Here is a 19,940-nt window from a genome sequence, read left to right on the forward strand (position 1 = left end):
TCTTTGGTATGGAGGACGATGGCTGAAATATAAATATGGAGAGGCCTGGCAGATTGATTACATCACACTCCCTCAAACCCGCAACGGCAAGCGCCACGTACTTACAATGGTGGAAGCAACCACCGGATGGCTGGAAACATATCCTGTGCCCCATGCCACCGCCCGGAACACTATCCTGGGCCTTGAAAAGCAAGTCTTATGGCGACATGGCACCCCAGAGAGAATTGAGTCAGACAACGGGACTCATTTCCGAAACAACCTTATAGACACTTGGGCCAAAGAACATGGTATTGAGTGGGTGTATCACATCCCCTATCATGCACCAGCCTCTGGAAAAGTTGAACGATACAATGGACTGTTGAAGACTACACTGAAAGCAATGGGTGCTGGGACATTCAAAAATTGGGATACACATTTGGCAAAGGCCACCTGGTTAGTCAATACCAGGGGATCTGCCAACCGAGCTGGACCTGCCCAATCAAACCTGTTACGCACTGTAGAAGGGGATAAAGTTCCTGTAGTGCACGTAAGAAACATGCTGGGTAAAACAGTCTGGGCTACTCCTGCCTCAGGAAAAGGCAAACCCATTCGTGGAATTGCTTTTGCTCAGGGACCTGGATGCACTTGGTGGGTAATGCAAAAGAATGGGGAGGTCCGGTGTGTACCTCAAGGGGATTTGATACTGGGTGAGAATAGCCCATGAGTTGAATTGTAGTATGTTAATTATTATATAATACTGTATGTCATCACTACCATGATTGCTGTATATCATAGATGAAAATGGTGATTAATTAGAATGTATTGGACAGAGTGTAACCTGAGCATGACATAAATGGTATGGAATAAGGGGTGGATATCTGTCCTGGTTCCAGTTAGGACAGAGTTAAGTAGCTCATAGTAGCTGGTAGGGTGCTATGTTTTGGATTAGGATGAGAAGAGCGCTGATAACATGCTGATGTTTTAATTGCTGCAGAGCAGTGTTTACACCAGGCCAAGGACTTTTCGGCTTCTTGCTCTGTCCTGCCAGCGAGCAGGCTGGGGGTGCAGCAGGAGCTGGGAGGGGACAGACCCAGGACAGCTGACCCAAACTGGCCAAAGGGGTATTCCATACCATCTGACGTCATGCTAAACAATATATAGGGGTGGCTGGCCGGGGTGGGGGGGCCGGCTGCTCGGGAATAGGCTGGGCATCGGTCAGCGGGTGGTGAGCAATTGCATTGTGCATCACTTGTTTTCTTACACATTATTATTGTTAATACTATTACCATTATCACTATTATTATTATTATTGTTATTATTATTTTCCTGTCTTAATAAACTGTCTTTATCTCAACCCACAGGCTTCACTTTCCCGTTTCTCTCCCCCATCCCAGAGAGGGAGGGGGGAGGGTGAGCGAACGGCTGTGTGGTGTTTAGCTGCCAGCCGGGTTAAACCACAACACTGCGACACCCCCTTATTCACTGGTTTGGGGAAGGAATACGGTAGAAAATGAAGAATTGGGATGCCCAACTCAGACCAGCTCCTCTGCATCTACACGAGCCACGGGGCTGCTGCGGGTTTGTGGTGACGATGAGGATGGAGGAGCTGGACCACAACCATGCCATAGCATCTCGATGGCTCGTGGAGAGGCTCACTGGAATTTCAGCTTGCTACCAGCAGCTGCTCCGAAATCATATTTGTTCATCGTTTTCTAACCTACAGAGCCCCTAATAAATCACCTTGGCTTCGCAGCTCCAAAGACACAGCTCATTAAGCAGGCGAGAAACATGCAGGGCACAGCACTTCCCAACCTGCTACTGAACAAGCCAAGCAAACACGAAAACACAAGACACCTGGCAAATGAGTTTGTCTCTGAGACCACAATCCATGGGGAAAGGTCTTTCTAATCCCCCCCAACAGAACAGAGCTTGTCCTTAGGGCTTCCATAACCATGGGATGAGGTCTGCATGTTTTTGGGGCTAATCCTCCAGAAATAGGTGTCATTTTGACGTCTGCTGCTAATATCTGGTCGATGCCATCCATCTGTTGAGGTGGGATTCGCACGATGGGTTATAGATGCTGTCTCAATGCCTCTATAGACCCAGAAACTCACTCTATCAGGAGGATTAAAAAGCAAGAAAACCGACCCCAAAACAAATCCTTTGACTGACAGCAAGGAAAGTGAAATATTTCAGATGAAGAGGTCATAACAGCTTGAGCGAAATACTCCGGCTTCGAGGCCCGCAGCAGGAAAAGATGATGGAGGAATTAAGTTGCACCAAAGGTGATTTCCTTCCCCAAAGCCATACTCAGATCCAGGAATACTTTGCACTAGTATTTCCTCCTTTGTGATCCCCAGGAAAGATTTAAGAAAGTCAAAATAAACTGGGGATCTTTTCAATCAAAATAAAGATTTGCTTCCCCAGCTCTTCTCTCAGACAGGCAGCAAGCCAAGCATACAAGAAGAAATAAGAAATAAGACAGAAAATCAGAAATCACACAGAAAATATGAAATAGGGTTTATGGTCAGTATCTAACAGAGCTTCCCCTCAATACTGGATATGCTCAATATTTAACGTTCATTTTGTGCATGAGCTCTTCAACCCTTTGTCTGTTGAAGTGAACGTTTCCCAAAGCCAGCTGATTTCATGTTTGGGGCTGCACAGCACAGGGAAATAATAACCTCTTCTACTGAAAATAGAAATGATTTTCTAAATTACACAAAGATTTCAAAAATCTAGTTCCCGTACCTTTGACTACTTCAGGCTAGGAGAAAATCCTGGTTCTTCTGGATTTTATGATGGTCTCAGATTTGTCCTGGCTGTTTGCAGTGTTAAGGGAGTAAAAGAGATGAAAATAATAGATCCTTCACTTTTATTTAAAAAATGCTCCCACACTGGGCTCACTATGCTCTAAGTCATAGGAACAGAAATATTTTGCACTCCTTATTCTCCTCTGAACTGAAGCAACTCAAGACTTACCCCGATGGCCCACCAGGCACAGACCTGCTGTATCGAGCACAGGGACAGCGAGGGCAACTCAAAGATGATTAAAAAAAAAAGAAAAAAAAAAAGAAAAGTGATCACCACATATCACCATTATGAGCTGCATCATGATTACACTGGTGAGTTAAAGTTTTTTCTTTTGCACTGTTATTATTTCCAGAATGAAGACACGAGGATGCTGCAACAGTCCTGCTATCGAGACAAAAGAATTAGTTAATCATCTTGTGAATTAGAGATCACTTTAATTACATCTGGTATATTCTCATTATCCTCCTACTACGCTACAACATTTTTTTGTTCTTATTCTTTCTTATCCTCTCTTATTCTAATCTTATGCTCTTATTCTCATTGTTTTATTATTCTTATTCCCCCCCTCCTCTATTAAGTATGGTGAGAAAATGGTCAATACATTCAAGGCAAAGAAACTGTTTTTTATGGTCCTTAATGAGATTTTGCATAGATATTAATGCCTTTGAGTGGTAAACTGCAGTCTACAGCACATAAAGCGATTTTATTTTTTATTTCTTTTTTATTCCAGACCAAATCAGAGTGCCAAACAAGGAAGGGGGATGTCAGGCATGGTTCCTAATCCCGATTCCTGCTGCAGCCCTAAATCAGCTCGTGGCGTTGATGTTGCTGCAAGTGCTCAGGATCCTCTGCACAGTTTCTGAAATGTCATCACCAGAACTCTTCCGCTTCCAACAGACATCCAATTTATTGCAAAAAATAAAAATAAAAAAATCCATGCATTATCACTTAGTTAACAGAGGAGTTTTAAACCAGTCCTGAAAGTGCAAAACCTACATAAGGATTCCCAAAACCCAACAGCAAGACGTTCAGTGAGTTTTGATGGAATAAATCACTGTTTGCTGAACCCAAAAAAAGAAATAACATCTTCTGCCTGCCTGGAATAGCACATCTGCATGCAGCACCTAAAATCAGGAAGCCTCTGAAGTGTCGCCCCAGGCTGACACCCTTCAGGACGCACTCCCCCGTCTCCGAAAGCTTCTCTGCTAAATCTGAAAGGAATCGGTGAGAATTATGCTCAGAACAATACACGCTTATTAACTCGGTCTTTGCATCTTTCTTCTGTATCTCAGACTTTTAAAAAAATCAGGTCCTAATAGCAAACTGCTGAGCATCCAGAAGGTTAAGGACTCAAATCCTCACCAAACCCCTTTTCTCCTCCATTTTAGAGATGCACGCACCCAAGTACACGCCGAAGCCCGTTACAATCCTTGACACACTACAAAACTCCCAGCAAAGCTGGCTTTGCTCTAGTCAGGCTGATTTCTAGAGCAATGCATAAAGGACCGAGCCGAGGCACGTCACGTCTCGGGGGTTTTTCTTTCAGGGCTCAACCTCCTTCCCACCTACGCTACAGCTTGCGCATAATTTATATGAAAAATGCAGTGCTGTCTTTAAGTGACAAAAAAATCTATACTATCCAAGCTTGGTTTCCTGCTGCCTAATGGCAGCAAGAAATGGCAATTATCCCCTAAAGGTGTAATAAATGGAAAAGAGAAGAGGAGAATAATTGGTAGAGAACCAAAAAAAAAGAAACAACACGCTAAAAAATTCAGCTATATGGACCCAGAATGTGCAAAGACTTTCCTGATGTTGTGCACCTGCCCTCAACAGCACTGGCTTTGCTTCAAAGTTTTCCCAGCACACGCCTGTGACTTTACAGCAGGCGATGCAAGTGATCTGTACGACGCTACCTATTGGCAAACTCGGTTAAAATTCTGCTGAAAGTCCCTGGCTGTGAAAAAATCAGAGGTAGAGTCATCATTTAAATGCTTTTTTTTTTTTTGCCTGTGTTTACCCTGTCAATGTGCAAACAAACAAGAAAAACCCACGTATAACATAATCCAACACTAACATGAGACAAAGGACCTAAAGCCAAGTTGGATTGCATGATATTTAAGATGTCTTGGTTGGAATTCAACCTCAAGAAGCTGATTTTAAAGCATTATTTATAGAGAAATACAGGCTTTCCAGGAACTATTTATGAAGTTAGAGGCTGCTCAATGCCTTGCTGCAGAGTCCGGCTCCATCACCTGGCTCCACCACCATGAAGCCCTGGGGTAGCTTTGCAGGACTAAGCTCAACTTGCCAAAACGTCCCCTGGGGTCACTTGTCCTCAGCCATTCCAGACGTCCTTCTTTGGGCCCTCTCCAGTTTTCCACGTCCAGCTGAGGTTGTCCAGAGATCATCTGCTCCAGCCCCTCGGCTCAAAGCAGGGTCACCAACAGCAGGGTTCACATTCAATGGACTTGGAATAGCTCCACAACCTGTTCCGATCACCCTTACAATTAAAAAAAAAAAAAAAAAGGGGGTTCCTTACGTTTAAAGAATTTCATGTATTTCATTTTGCACACAACACCTCTTCTCCCGTCACCAGATAGCACCAGGAAGATCTTGATGCCGGTAAATAATCAATTTTTTTTTGTTAACTTTGTTTTGTGTGAAAAGACGCAAAATACCTACTCCGAGGCAAGGGCAAGGATGACCCAGGCCTTGAGGGTATCCAAAGGATGATTAACTAGGAAACTATTTAATCAAGAAAACCATTTTGTAAGGAAAAATCTGACACTTACGCCCTTGAGTTTGTTACTAATCAACCTGTTGGAAACAATTGGCTGAAAAACACAGATAGGAGTGTTGTAATGTGAACCATTTGTGAACTACGCTCACGATAATCCTAAAAATCGCAGCTCTAGGCTGGGAGACCCCAGCCCAGCAAGGGACCCTTCCCCTCTGAGGATGTGCAGAATGATTGCATCGTGTCAGCATTATGCTAATTATGGAGCCAATTAGAAGGGAGAGGATTGCACCGAAACCAAATTTTTTCTTGGACAACAATCCATCTGTCTTTGCATCCTCTCACCCGTTGGTTATTTCCCACCCGAGCCTTCCTTCCTCCAGGCTGAGCAGTCCCAGAGATGCTCCAGGCCCATCGTTATCTTGCTGGCTCTTCGGGGGACTCTCCCCAGTCCCTCCCATACTGGGGAGCACTGGATCCCACTTAAGTTCCCACTCCCAGCCCCGAAATGCCACGTCCTTCCCTTCCACCACTTGCCGAGCTGCTCCAAAGACCACATGAATTATTTCCGAACAACTTGCTCAGAAGAACGCTCTCAAAAAAATGCACAATAACTTTCTGGGTCGTACAGAATAAAATCGGCCAGGATACATCGGGGGTCCGCAGAGACCATAAGAAAGAATCGGCAGCCTAATTATTCATCCGCGTTGGCACCAGCAGATAGAAGCGAAGCATTCATCCTTTTCCTTCAAGACAGCCCCAAGTGATAGCTGAATCCATCTGAAAGAGCGCTCCCCTCCCAGGAAGGGGGCTGCACGTGGTGCCAGCATTTATTTATTCCGCTTTCTTGCTGCTCAGATGGAAAAATGCCCAGGTCAGTCTGCTGCGCTGCAATAGCCTTGTTTTATCTTCGACGCCTGTCTCTTCTGTGCCTTTTGTGCATACGCAAGCAGCTCCTCGCGGCGCTATCAAAATAAGTAATAATGGTGTAGCTTGTTTGGGGAGCAAGCTGTACTAAATTATTCCGAAGGCTGATGTCTCAATGAGGAAAAATAAAGTAGCTGCGATTTTGAGATCAAGCAAGTTCAGACCTTTTCATCACGTCTTTAGACTCGCAAATTTGGCTCTCGGAAAACCAGGGGCTATTTCACCAAGTTCTCCTTCTTAAGGGAAAAACCTTTGTTTGAAGCCTGCACGGATGGAGCTGTTTATCTCCCGAATTGTTTCTGGCAGAGAAGCCATATCTGGTATTACGCAGACTTAAAAACAGTCCAATAGGCAAACACAATCCCGACGGGAATTTAAGGACCTGCACACTTACACTTAATAAGTGGCAGCACTGCTCCAGTAAATCTAGGTTATTGCTGTGGCTCTAATTGCACTGGATCTCTCCTAGACATCGTTTCTCTTCCAGCAGTACCCTGCAGAAAACAACACACACGGCGCAGCAACGGTACAGAACAACTCCCTGGGCTGGGAGTCGGAGGAGACAACAGCCCAGGTCTAACAAACCAAGCTCAATCCTGAAAGCTGCAGATGTCTGAGATGCCCAGAGAGGAGCATTCATCTGAAGCACCAAAGCAACTGCAATTATTGTGTGGTTACAGGTTTAGCAGGAGCAAAATGAGATGCTGTGGGTGCTCCAGCTGTGTGGTGGGCTTCAGTTTAAGGTCAAACTGGCTAAAAACTCCAACGCAAAGCCATCAAGCTTGCAAGGTTCCTCTCCAGTGCAGACCATCCTGACTCTGTACATCTTGCTTGGAAGCAGAAAGCTCCCCATGCAACATGAATTGCTATTAAACCTCCAAAATGCCAAGCCCCGCGTTGTCTGGGAAGGAGACAGCAACCCTGTTGCTGGATCTCCAAGCACTGCCATGCAAACCACATTTTATTTGCACCAACAAAAATTATCTGCTGGGCGATTCCCTCCGTTGAACAATGCTCATGTGTCCTCGGTGCCAAGGGAGTCATATATTAAATATCGGGCTGCAGAGGGCAGGCTGAGGTCTCTAAATGCCGTAATGGAGTAATGATCCTGGAGGCAGAGGCCAAAAGCTGGACGGATAGACACCCTCTCATCATTCCAAGTTACATCCTCAAGCAAAGCGAGGCAAACACACACGGAGCAGCAAGGTCACAATTTGCAATTCGTGACCCGTAATTACCACCGCTGAAAACAAGGGCAAGGAAAGCGAGATGGCAAAGCAGCAGTCCTCGCGTGCACGGAGGGTGCTGGTGAAGCAGGAGAAGGGCAAACCCATGGCACACGACCCACAGCAAGGGGGCTGCTCTGATGTTTTTGGGTAGATCAAAGCGACCCTCAGCTCACAGCCAACTAATTTGGTTTCACAAGTGCTGCTGTAAGATGTAAAAGCAGCATCTAGACTTCAGTCCTATGGGAGGATGGTGGAGAGCCATTGAGAGCCCCATAGTGAGTGCCCCTGTTCTCACCTCAGTGATCACCTGGAGGAGCGTGAAAAGCTTGTAGTGAAATTCTCCTGTCCCCCCAGACAGAAGAAATAGTGCATCACCACCAGATGTGGCTAAACTATAATTTAAGGAGGTACCAATTTACCCCAAAACCACCAACAGTGATGAGTGGGAGCCATCTGAGGTCTTGGCCATCACCCTCTCCCCCTTGGGATGCCTGCAATGGGGCAAGGTAGGACCAAGCTCTCTCCCAAGACCCAGAACAACCCAAAAGCACAACCGTGGCAATTGGCAGAGAAATCTGGGCAGCCCCTCGTGCGTGTGCTGAAGTAAACACCAGAAATCCAGTGAGCTAACTATAGGGATAAAGGCGGTGGCAAACTGGTCCATCATCTGGACGCCTCTCGACGCACCACTGTAGGACATCACGGCTTATCCTTGTCCTGCAGACCCCAAAACCTCCAAAGTTACTTAAGATCAGCACATCCCATTGTCTAAGAAAGCAAAAAACAAGTCAGAGCACAATTCAGGAGGATGCAAGGCGTACTAGGTGTGCATCAAGGCACGTTTGGACTCTGCATGTGTCAGCATCAGCAACCACAACATCCTTCCACGTGAATAATAATACAATTTCTAACACAAAACTTTTCTTTCCTTTTTAACCTAGGCTACATTTGAGATTATCTAAAGTGTTAAATATCGTCTTGATGAATTTCAGATATTTACAACGTAGGGAGACGTGGAATGGGCATTAAAACCATGTCGTAAGGTGCCTAACTCAACACAGACTGGCTTTACACAGATACAAATGGTTTAATCTGAATTACATTCCCAGTAGATTATTTGGACTGCACTTAATCCTCGTGTGACCACTTTTGATCATAATTTAAAGGGCTGCAAATCAGGATTAGCCGACTTCGCTCATCGACAGTGGCTGCTCACATCTGAATTCCAAACAAAATAAATCATCCACTTAGGGATTTATATTGCTTTAACTCCCTCTAAGCTAATGCCAATTTGCTAAAGTCATAAAGCTGTTGGTTTAAGAAGAAAAAAAAAATAAAAAGAGAGAGATGACCACAGCAAACAGCTGTGGAAACCAGACAGGAAAGCAATGATCCTCCAGCACCTGCCGATGTGACCACCAGGACCACGGGTCCCCTCCCAGCTTTGAGATAGCCCCAAAATTCATGACAGTCCCAGTGCATCCTTTGTTTTTATTTCTAAGCAAGGCTCTGCATCGCGGGGATGCGAACCGGCCTCCAAGCCGCCTCTCATCCAGCAACAGCCCTTTGGCCCCTTATTTCACAACAGCCAGCTGGGCTACTACAGAAATAAACTACTTCAACTATTCCTTTTTGCATTTCCAAGGAGTCTGAGGCATGTCTGTACTCTGCAATTAACAGGAATATCTGAAACACTTCCTTATACTGCTGAAAGACATCGCATTTTGTCCTCTCCTCTTCTACAAGAGGAAAGAAGTGCGCTTGCAAGCAAAGCCAAGCTTCTGCCAAGTTTTTGCAACTAAAGATAAGTCTCTTCAGGTCCCAGCTAATGATTCTATTTTTTTTCCCTTACTTTACAATTCATCCTGTTCCGAGTGTTTAAGCAAACTCCTTGACACAGGAATCCTAATGCTGCATTTTTGGTCAGCAGCCATAACCACACAGGTGTCATTAGGAAGCAGATTGGAAAGGGGGAAAAAGGAAAAAAATGGGGAAAAAATAGGAAAAAATATTATCCCTCAAAAAAAAAGGGGGAAAAATAGGAAAAAAAAAATTATCCCTCAAATTCCCTAAGACATTTTACTGAGGGATGCAGATGCAAAGTAGAATCATCCCCTATAAACATATATTCTGCCAGCTTTTAATAATAATACAATAAAGATGATAAAAAAAAAAAACAAACTTGCTTTGACAGTCCCCTTTTCAGGAGGATTTGATAAATTGGTGTTTTATAGGCACAATTTTAAAGCTTCATTTTAACACCATCTAAAAGGCAGCAACGATTGTATTACATAGCAGTCACAGGTGAATCAGCTTTCGTAAAAACCTTTGCAAACAGCTGAAAAGAAAGAAAATGAGGTAGAGAAATAATGACTATTATACGCAAGAAAGCAACTTTAAAGGATGCAGCATACATCAGGAAAGGCATTACCGTCCTTTTGTTAAATTCAAATACGCTTTGAGATGCAGAAAAGTTCTTTTTTTTTCCCCAAAAGCACCCAGACAAAGGCAAATAGCTCCTGATGGAGCGTATGCCATGGAGAAAATGTAAATGTAAGAGCAGACAGAGCTCATCATCGCAGCCTTTTTGGGGAGGATTATGTTCTAGTGAGTAAAGAGGAATGAAAACCGTGACACTGAGATTTACTGTACGAAACCTTTTGGATACCCCAGGGTTGCATTCCAGAAACCTGTGCTCATCTCCTCCTCAAAGCTGGGATCTTCCAAGCTCAGGCTGGTGAGCCAAAACCACGACAGCAAAAGCACACCACCCTCCTGGGGGTGAAGGCTTTGGGGCGTAAAAACGTGTTTTTGGGGGGGCAGGAAACACGTTTCTCCCGCAACGTGTGTCCCCATCACATTTCCTTCTTTTAGCCCTCACTGCTTTCCATTCTCTCCTCGTTTAGTTGCTAATCCCAGTGCCTCACCGAGCACCCTGCCTGGATCCCAGCACCCTTCATGCCTGGGGAAATGCTTCTAGGACATCTCGTTAGGAGAACAAAAGAGCCAGAGGAGATCCCCCTGGATCTTTCCAAGCCTTGAACCCACCAGGGCAGAAGAGGAGCGACCTCCACACTTCCACCGCTGGAACCTCGGCGAGACCCCAAAGAGCAAACCTGATTTCCTTCTAATTAATAGGCTGTAGCCCATCACTTATGGCGCCTTAAATTCTGTAGACTTGTGAGCACCTCTCCAGTGCGAGATGCTGGAGGCTGAAAACATTTTTAAGTGCCTTTTGATGAACACACCGACCTCTTGCTGGTGCCTCCGGGCTTAATAATGTTATCACCTTCATAGCGTTTGGGATTATTTCCCACCAGACGGGGGAGAAAGGTGCCTGAGCAGCTCACAACCTGCCAGTCCTCAGGGAAACCTCTCCTGGTCCTGCTCCACGCCTCCACTACCAAGCATGGATAGGATTTTTTCCGCATTCCCGTGGAGCAGCGATGAGTCCTGTTAGCCTAGGGCTGCCGGATGCTTTCTGGTGGAGGGAATATTCCTAGCAGATTATTCTCCTGTGCTAGCACATGCATTCCTGATGGGGATGTCCTCGCAGGCTCCAGGGATAGAGGAAACTTGGTCTCCAAGCCTCCACATCCTGGTGTACAGCACCAGACCCACAAAACCCCACCAAAGAGCTACGCCGGAGACACTGCACGAGAAACATTAGCAGGTTTCCTCCCCAAATGCAAAATATTTCTCTAGAAGCTGACCACGTCTGCTGAAACCTGTTATTTCCTCCCGTGGCGTGCTGTTAGGCCGTACAATCTGTTAGCTGCGTGTTGAATTGCATCCCTGGCTGCATGGATCAGGTGCTGCCTAACTTCACCCCCTGTGCCATGGGGCAGTTTGGGGTCTACATTGCAACCATACCAGCTGCAAGTACCATGGGAGCTATGAACGCCAATCTTGGCCCATTTCTCCTCAAAAGAAAGGATACGTGCCCAGCTATATGCAGCTTCCATGCCTCTCTGGGAGCTCATGTAGGACAGCCGCAAATACAGCTTAAAAAAAAAAAGAAAAAAGAAAAAAGCAACAAGAAATAATAAAAAAATCAATAATGATAATGATGATGGTAATGATACTACAAATAATACAAGGGAAAGAAATATACTACTACTAATAATACAAGGGAAAAAACAACAACAACAAAAAAAGCACAAAGCAGAAAAATGACAAGAATTTTCATTTTTGCTCTTCACTGACAGCAAAGGGAAGGCTCCCAGCAGAAGAACCGAGGGCATCTACATTTTAAAGAGAAAACTTCAAACGGATCAAACCAGCCATTCTTCCAGCAGGCTCTTCGAACCCAGCTCCCACCGTTCCCATCCTCGTCTCCATAAGACACGGCTTCCTAGCGCTTTTCTCCAACCTGGAGGCCACTCCTGGTCATCTCTCGCTCATTTCTAGCAATTTTTTATCGTGCTGCAAAAATCAGAACCAAGCTGGCTTACTAAGTCATATGGAACACCACGTGTGATGTGATTTCTTCTGCCTGGATAATATTTGTCGGGGAATGCCACTTTTTTTCTGATAGAATACAGTTTGCAATTCAGATCTTAGTTACAGGGACCCAAGGAAGGGCATTTTTCACAATAAAAAGCGGAGGAAAAGAAGGAAATTCATGGCTTCAAAATGAGGATGGATTAACCTGCCATGGGGTGCGGGCTGAGCTTTGGGTACCTTCAGATAGGAGCGGTGTCACGAAGAACCGAAGCCTTGTAAAGCCTCCTCCCCCCCTTTTTCTCTGATTCTGGCTTAAACAAAGAACTTTTGGAGCAATCCAGAAGTAACCCTCTGACCTGGACAGAGGTCCAGAACAAATCGTGTGCTGCTGACATCACTCATCCTAAAAGATAATGGAAAAAAAAAAATTCAGGGGTAAAACTTGACCTAAAGACAAATATTCAGCCCAGTGCTGTGGCAACCTGATGCAGCAGGCTGTGCTTGATGGAGCATTAAGACAAAAACAGGCATCTTGGAAGGGTTCTCAGCATTTTGGCACAGGACTCCCGACACAAAATGCTGTGCTGTCACTCATTCTCATGCAAATATCCCTTAGGAAGAGGGGAAAAAAAAAAAAACACACACACAAGGGGAACCGGCTGTGCGCATCCAGCCCTGGGGCATCCTGCTATTGAAAGGAATTCAAAGGATTAAGCAGTTTTAGAGGGCAGCACCAGCCCTAAAACAAATCTTACAATTTGAGTCGCTCGTCAGGAGTTCAGCCTTACAGGAAAACAGCCACAAATTATATTTTATTATATTCGAACTTCATACCCATCCACCTGGAATACGAGACAAACTGCAGAGGTCAGGCTAACTTAGCCACCCTCAGCCTCATCTTTGATGCAATACATATATATATATATATAAAATATGAAATTAAGAACGCATGTTTTGGTGTTAATATAATACAGAAAGCCAGCAGCCCTACCCTTGATGCAGGATATATATCTACATCTATATATATAGATATATAATATGAAACTAAGAATGCATATTTTGGCGTTAATATAATACAGAAAGCCAGCACCAAGCAGGCACAGGGACACCTCCAAGCTCCTGACCTGGTTTAGGTGCCTTGCATTTCCCCACCAATAAAGAACGGAGGGAAAATGTGCAATCACAGCAAAATCCTGGGCTCTGCAATAGCCCGAGCGCCACGCAGCAGCCCTCTGCTAGGATTTCTCTGGGTTGCTGATGGCACTGAGTGATGCTGGGGTGTTCAGAGAAAGGGATCTACTCGCAGGTGGTTTTAAGAGTCTGTAATTTCAGATAGAAATGGCTTCTAATTACAGCGGGAGAAGGAAGACCTGTGAAAACAGATACTGCTATATAATCTGGCTTCGGTTTTCAATGAAGAGAGGCTCAATTAGCATCCAAATTGCCAATGTGGCCACATTCCCCTGGTCTGTCTAGGAGGACAGACCCAACCACTTGTCCTCCATATGTTTAAAAACCATTTCATGGGCACTTCACATCCAGTGAAGAACCCCAAATCTCAGTGGTTTGCGCTGATATCAGCACTCAATCTCCTACCAGCAGCCTAAAAATGAGATAAAAAGCCAAGTTCCTCCTAAATTGCAGGTCTGGTTTGGTCAATATTTGGGATTGATGAGAGGAGTCGAGGTCTGGAAGAAGGCAGTCTTCCTCAAGGCAGCACCACCCTGGTCCCTTTGATGGGAGCTCTACCTCAGTCCACCCTACCGGCTTCATTTTTTAGTTTAAAAGAAGAAAAAAAAAAAAAAGAATAACAATGCTCTGAGAACTCTCATTTAATAAAAAAACCATCAGGGAAATAAGCAGGACTCGAAGCACTCTTGCTGATTCAAGTGTGTTGGGCATGACGGGAACCCAAGCTCTTTTTGCCCTGAAAAGTTTTTTTTTTGGTGAAATGTTTTAGCCTCGGAGCAGCTGAGCCGGACAGACGGCAGCTCGGAGCAAGGCTATTTCGGAATTCACGAGGACGTCACCCAGGGGACCCGTGCCAGGAGCCGTGCTTTGTTCCAGCTGGAAAGGAGGAGCCGCTCCGCACCTCCAGCCTCTCGTGGAGGCCAAGTGGAGGCAGCAGGAAGGGAGAGGCTTAATTCAACCAGCCTAAATAGCTCAGCGTTTTAAAAGCACAAAAAAAAAAAAAGGGGGGGGGGGGAATAAGGGCTCCCTCTCCCCGTGTTACCCAAGCAAAGGGCATGAAGCAGCTCCCCAGCAGGAGCCACCAGCTGCGGTTGGAGCAGTCGCAGCCCCAGCCGGTGTCACTGCGGCCGTGTAGTGACATGACCTCCTTGGTCCAGGCTTGGCTTGAATTCAGCCCAGACAAGCAAACAGACTGCAAAATATGTCACTGCCACCCATCGCTCATTACTACGCAGAAATACTAAAGCCTAGCGCAGAGCACACACACACAAAAAAAAAAACACACGACAAACCAATGCCATTTGGCAGCTGTTATATACCATGAATCTGCAGAAAAATTTCGGGCGGAATGGGACCTGCAAAGGGCGTCTGGTCCAGCCCTAATCCATCCTTCTCTACAGCTTCCGTCGGAGTTGAAGCAAAAGGTGAAGCCTGAACCATTTTCCCAGGCAGAAAAATGAGAAAGAAGGCTTTTCTGAACATAAAGGTCAGCTGGCAAAATAATCCAAGGAGGCCAGCAACGGGAAAAGAAAGACTTCTAATTCATCACAACCACAAAAGGCCCTCTGCCAACGTGAAAACCAGCACGATCCGGCTCCATCCTGCACGTATATATATATCAATTTATAGGCAAGGCAGAAGTCACATCACCAGTTTGCTGGGATATTTCCCAGGACACGGATTCCTGCGGGAATAATCACGTTTGGTTCATTCCAAGAGGTGCACCCCTGCATTTCATTTACTGCTCGTCCACCACGCCTGTGCTTGGAATCAAGTTGCTGGCTTTGCAAAACCAGCCTCCAGAAGACGTTTTCCAATCAATACGCATTATTTCCATCACAGCCAGGGCTCCCAGCACTCGTCCCAGAAAGCAGACAGGCAAATACAGCTCCGAAATGCAAAGCATATCCAGCTCAGAGCTGATTCTGCCTCATGTTAGACACGCACGAAGGGAAAAAAAAAAAAAAAACACCACTAGCAACGTGGGCATGAGCTATTAACTCTTTTAGTAGAGCAATTTGGGAGCTTTTTTTACACGCTGCTTGTCTGCCTCCCTCCCACCTCCCATCACTTCCACTCCTCCCCACAGCCCCAGCGCTTCCCAGCTCCTGGGGTTCAAAGGCAAGTGGAGGTCAGTGTGATCTGCAGCCTCCCGGGTGCAGCACGGCAGCAGGCACCCAGCGTGGGATGCACGCGAGCACCACCACTTGCTCCAACACCGCTGAGATCCCAGCGCTGAGGAGAGCCACCACGGCTCCGACAACGGGAATCGTACAGAAAGGTACCGTAAAATATTTATTTTAGGATAGTTAGGGGGAACCAAACTCACGAGAGCACTGATGCTGTCACTTAAATTGCATTTCCTCACCTCTCCCAGAATTTAAGGGAGGGAAGAATGAAACAAGAAGACCCAATCCTAAATTTCTCTTTGCCAAAGTGCTGCCCAGTTCCAACCCAGTGCCCCCAAGTCCTTATTTCTGTGGGCATCCATCTATAAGCTGGTCACCACCAGAGATCCCAGAGGGGATGGAAGCAGCCCAGGGGGTGAAGAGTAACCTTCAGAGACATGCCAGAACACGGAAAGGAGCCCAAATTTCACCCAAGACTGCACACACCTCGGTAAAATATCATCCATTTAAAGCTACCTGCTCACCTGGCCCAGTGCTTGCTTGCCAAAAAAAAGGACAATGGGGAAAACACAAGGGAATGACTAAAAAGCCATTTTGGATATATTTGTTCTCCAGAAAAGTGTATGCTTGCAAGCACCTGGAAAACAAGCAGCTGCTAAAATTGGGCAAGGCAGAAATTTAACAAAAATTTCGCACTTTAAAATTCAAAGCCTCGTCTGAAGCTGGTTGGGTGCCACAGAAAATCCACGGGAAGATTAATAATTCAGCTCTGAACGAGAAAAGTCAACGCACAAGGAGCAGCGATAGGACAAGTTATTTGGTCTTGGCGCTGAGTGCCTACGACAGGGCTCAGCGGAGGCTCAGTGATCCTCGAAATTTGTCTGGAAGTGTGATTGCTACCGATCAGAAAAGAATATGCACATATTTCACAGACACTCTGCTTGACAGTGAGCTCCTGCCACTCTGGGGCTAAGTGTTGGATCAGAGAAGTGGGGATAACAAAATAAAGCAGCCAGTCTCTTCTGAGCTTATAGAGGATCCAGGATTTCCCCACCACAACAAAACTCCCTTTACTCAATCCACATTAGTGGAAAAAATCCTTCATGCAGACGACAACGGTATTTTTTTTCCCATTTTTCAAAATGAATTCAATGCTAAACGTCATGTTGTCTGCCCTAGGCACCCAACACTTAGAAACATCCCAGTTTGGGATGGGTGAGTGCCCCTCTCACCCAGGGAGAGGGGTTTGTCTCGCAAGCACCTGCCAGGAGCAGATTTTTGGGGTTTGTTCCTTCTGTGGGACAACCAACACGTGAAGAAAGGAAAGAGGGAAACTGAACAGCAGGAGCATCACAGGGGAATCCAGCTAAAACCAAGCGGGGCTCAAGCAGCAAAAGATAAAAGACCTCTTGGTCCACGCCATGAAGTTCCCCTTAATATCAACCACAACCATCGTTATCTGAAAGTCTTGGGGCCGGGGACTAGCTGAGGCCACCACACGCTTCTCTCGTACCTGCAGATGCAATAGGAAGCATTTAGCTTTTGTCCATCCATCTCCTACATCATGCAAAGACCCGGAGCAGACAGGGAGCCCGTCTGGAGCGCCGCCCGCATCGTCCTCGTCTGAGCATCCAGCGTCCCCTCTCCGTGTCCCGACCTGGGGGGCACAGAAAGGATTGACAGGCTAAGTAAATCTCTATCCAGCCACTTACTGCCAAATAATTTCAAGCATATTAGGAGCTGCAGAGGTCCTTCTGGCTTTTGGACACCCAAAAAGCACGTGTTATGGAGAGAAACCAAATTATTTCAAGCAAATTTGGAGCTACAGAGGTCCTTCTGGCTTTTGGACACCCAAAAAGCACGTGTTATGGAGAGAAACCAAATTATTTCAAGCAAATTTGGAGCTACAGAGGTCCTTCTGGCTTTTGGACACCCAAAAAGCACGTGTTATGGAGAGAAACCAAATTATTTCAAGCAAATTTGGAGCTACAGAGGTCCTTCTGGCTTTTGGACACCCAAAAAACACGTGTTATGGAGAGAAACCAAAACCATCATGAAGACAGGGGCCGTGAGATGTCAAACAAAACTCTTTTTTTGGTTTGTGCTCATTTAGGAGCACATTACTCAGGAGCATCCCGCCCCATTCATGTCACTACCAGAAATGTTGGGAGCTGCTTTAACCGAGGAGAAAGTTTCACTGATGATGCCAACAGGAGCTGAATACGCTGCTCCTGCCAGGAGCCAACACCACAGGCCATAAATGTGTTGATTTAGCCTTCGAGCGAGCTGCCACGCAAAATTCCCAGCACCCAAAGGGCAGCACCCATCATCTCGCAGCCACCCAGGCCCTTCGCTGGGATTTGGGAGCATCAGGTATCAAGGCACACAGTGGAAATCCCACGGATCAGGATCATGGACCACTTAACAACAGCTCTTTTCCTGATCTAATAAAATCCCCACGATGAAACCACATTAAATATTCAGAGTGAGAATAAAACCTGTGTGCTAAGTGGCAACACCAACTCTAACAGCATGGGACTTTTTCCCACTGCTCCTCGCTCCACGATGAGCATTCTGCTGTAACACCACCACTAAAACCGCCTCAGCAGCTCGGAAAAAAATAGCATGGAGCTATATAGCTGGGAGCACCGGTGCAAATCCCAGGTGGGGATGAGATTTCCCCACGTGCACATCGCCAGAAGCATGCGGGCACGGGCCCTCTCGCGGCGAGCGAGGCAGAGGAAAATCCCCCAGCCTCAGCATCAAGAGAGAAAATGCTGCAACTGCCTGCAGCAACGCCGGCGATCGGCGAGTCTCCCGGGTTACCAACTTGGAAAAATCACACAGGAGGTTAAGAACATGTAATTTCTCCCGAAATTATGAGAAGGTGGGGGAAAAAAATAATAATAGCCGGTTGCTTGCGAATTATGGTCATCCAGGCACATTAAAAAATTGAGCATTAAGCACAACCAATCCTTGCTGCTGCTTTTTTTTTTTTTCTTTAATAGACTGTAAAAGGTATTTTTTAGGTTTATAAATAGATCAAGCGCCCTACATGCTTCACAGGAAGAGTTTGCACTCACACACATCCAGCTGCAAAATGCAGACAGCACGCAAGGATTGCAGGTGGTTTGGGGGCTCCTTTATAGCCAGCCTTCCTCTGCTAGACCACAACCCTGCTTCCACCCCGATTTTCTGGGTAACGTGGCCCAGCGCCTCCCAGTTCCTGCCCTGCTCTGCTCGCCAGGTGGGTGAGGATGAAAAAACTCAGGCCAGCTCCACAATCAATGCAGTCTTTTTTTTCCTCTTTTCTCTTTTCTGCAGAGAATCACCTTATGGGGCTCAATGACAGCACAATCACCCCCTATAAAAATGCTTCGGTACCCAGAGCATCCTTGGGTCCCCAGGGCATCCTTTGGTACCCAGAGCATCCTTCGGTACCCAGAGCATCCTTCTCCCCTTTTTGGAGACAGAACAAGCCTGGAAGGTCGTGCCCCTTGGATGTGACCTCGAGCTGGCGGGGGGGGCCTCTCTCACACCCCTCCGCACCACCCCGTCCCCTGGCTGCACAGCCGAATATTGTGTGCAGAAAGGGCATGCAGCACTCAAGATCCTAAAAAAAAAAAAAACACCACAAAAAAAGCAGAGGACTGCAAACCAAGCAGGTGTGCGATGCCACCCAGGAGTGATGAAAGGAAAAAAATCCCCCCAAAAGCACTGGAAAGCCTCAGTAGCCATCATCCTCACGACTTCGAGCAGACGTATTTTTTTTTTTTCTCTCTTTTTTTTTTTTTTTCCCTCCCTCTCTGCAAAAAGCTGCATCGCGGGGCTCGGCGTGCGCCTGCAATGGGCAGGGTGGATCCCACCTCCCTTGACGGAGACAGGGCAGGCACAGCCGACAATGACACTGCAATTTATCAACAACTAGTGGGGGGAAAAAGGGAAAAAAAAAAGAAAAAAAAAAAGAAAGAAAAAAAAAAGAGAAAGGAAAAAAAAAAAAGAAGAAAAATAATAATATAAAAAAAACCTCTGAGCCCCTCCACCTCCATCATCATCCTGACCTTCCGCGGTGCTGAGCGCTCCAAAGCGGGAGGACAAAGGCGGCGGCACCGCTGCCAAACCGGAGCATCCCCCGTGAGCGACCCCCCCCCCGGACCCCCTCTTCTCCTCCTCCTCCTCCTCCTCAGCTTCATCCCCGCTCACCTCTCCCCGGGGCCGAGCACTAGCGCGGGGGCGCGCCCCGCGCCGCGCCCGCCGCTCCCCCGCCGCCCATGGCCGCGGCCGCGCCCGCTCCGCTCCGCCCCGGCTCCGGTTCCGCTCCGCCCCGGCTCCGGCTCCGCTCCGGCTCCGCGCAGCGGCGGCACCGGGGGGGCGGCACCGGGAGGCGGGGACGCGGCGCGGCGCGGCCCCGGGATCCGAATTCCGGCTGAATTGCCCCAAAAGTGCAAGTTGTTTTTGTTTTTTTTTTCTTTTATTTCCCCGGGGAGC

The 19,940-nt window shown here is 46.6% G+C and overlaps 1 protein-coding gene across 3 annotated transcripts in view; it reads right to left on the reverse strand.

Annotated features, from left to right (window-relative positions):
• Positions 1-19,739, reverse strand: part of LOC106049637 (leucine-rich repeat and fibronectin type III domain-containing protein 1-like protein) — a 54,227-nt gene extending 34,488 nt beyond the window's left edge. For all 3 annotated transcript variants that reach the window (XM_066984698.1, XM_066984700.1, XM_066984699.1), the window contains exons 1-2: positions 19,656-19,739; positions 16,966-17,109 (exon numbers count right to left, since the gene is read on the reverse strand). In XM_066984698.1, coding sequence (XP_066840799.1) covers positions 16,966-17,006 — 41 coding nt within the window. In that variant the 5' untranslated portion in view covers positions 17,007-17,109; positions 19,656-19,739. The remainder of the gene's footprint in view (positions 1-16,965; positions 17,110-19,655) is intronic.
• Positions 19,740-19,940: the final 201 nt, after the last annotated feature.

The sequence above is a fragment of the Anser cygnoides genome, chromosome 29, assembly GCF_040182565.1.
Source record: "Anser cygnoides isolate HZ-2024a breed goose chromosome 29, Taihu_goose_T2T_genome, whole genome shotgun sequence".
NCBI lineage: Eukaryota > Metazoa > Chordata > Aves > Anseriformes > Anatidae > Anser > Anser cygnoides.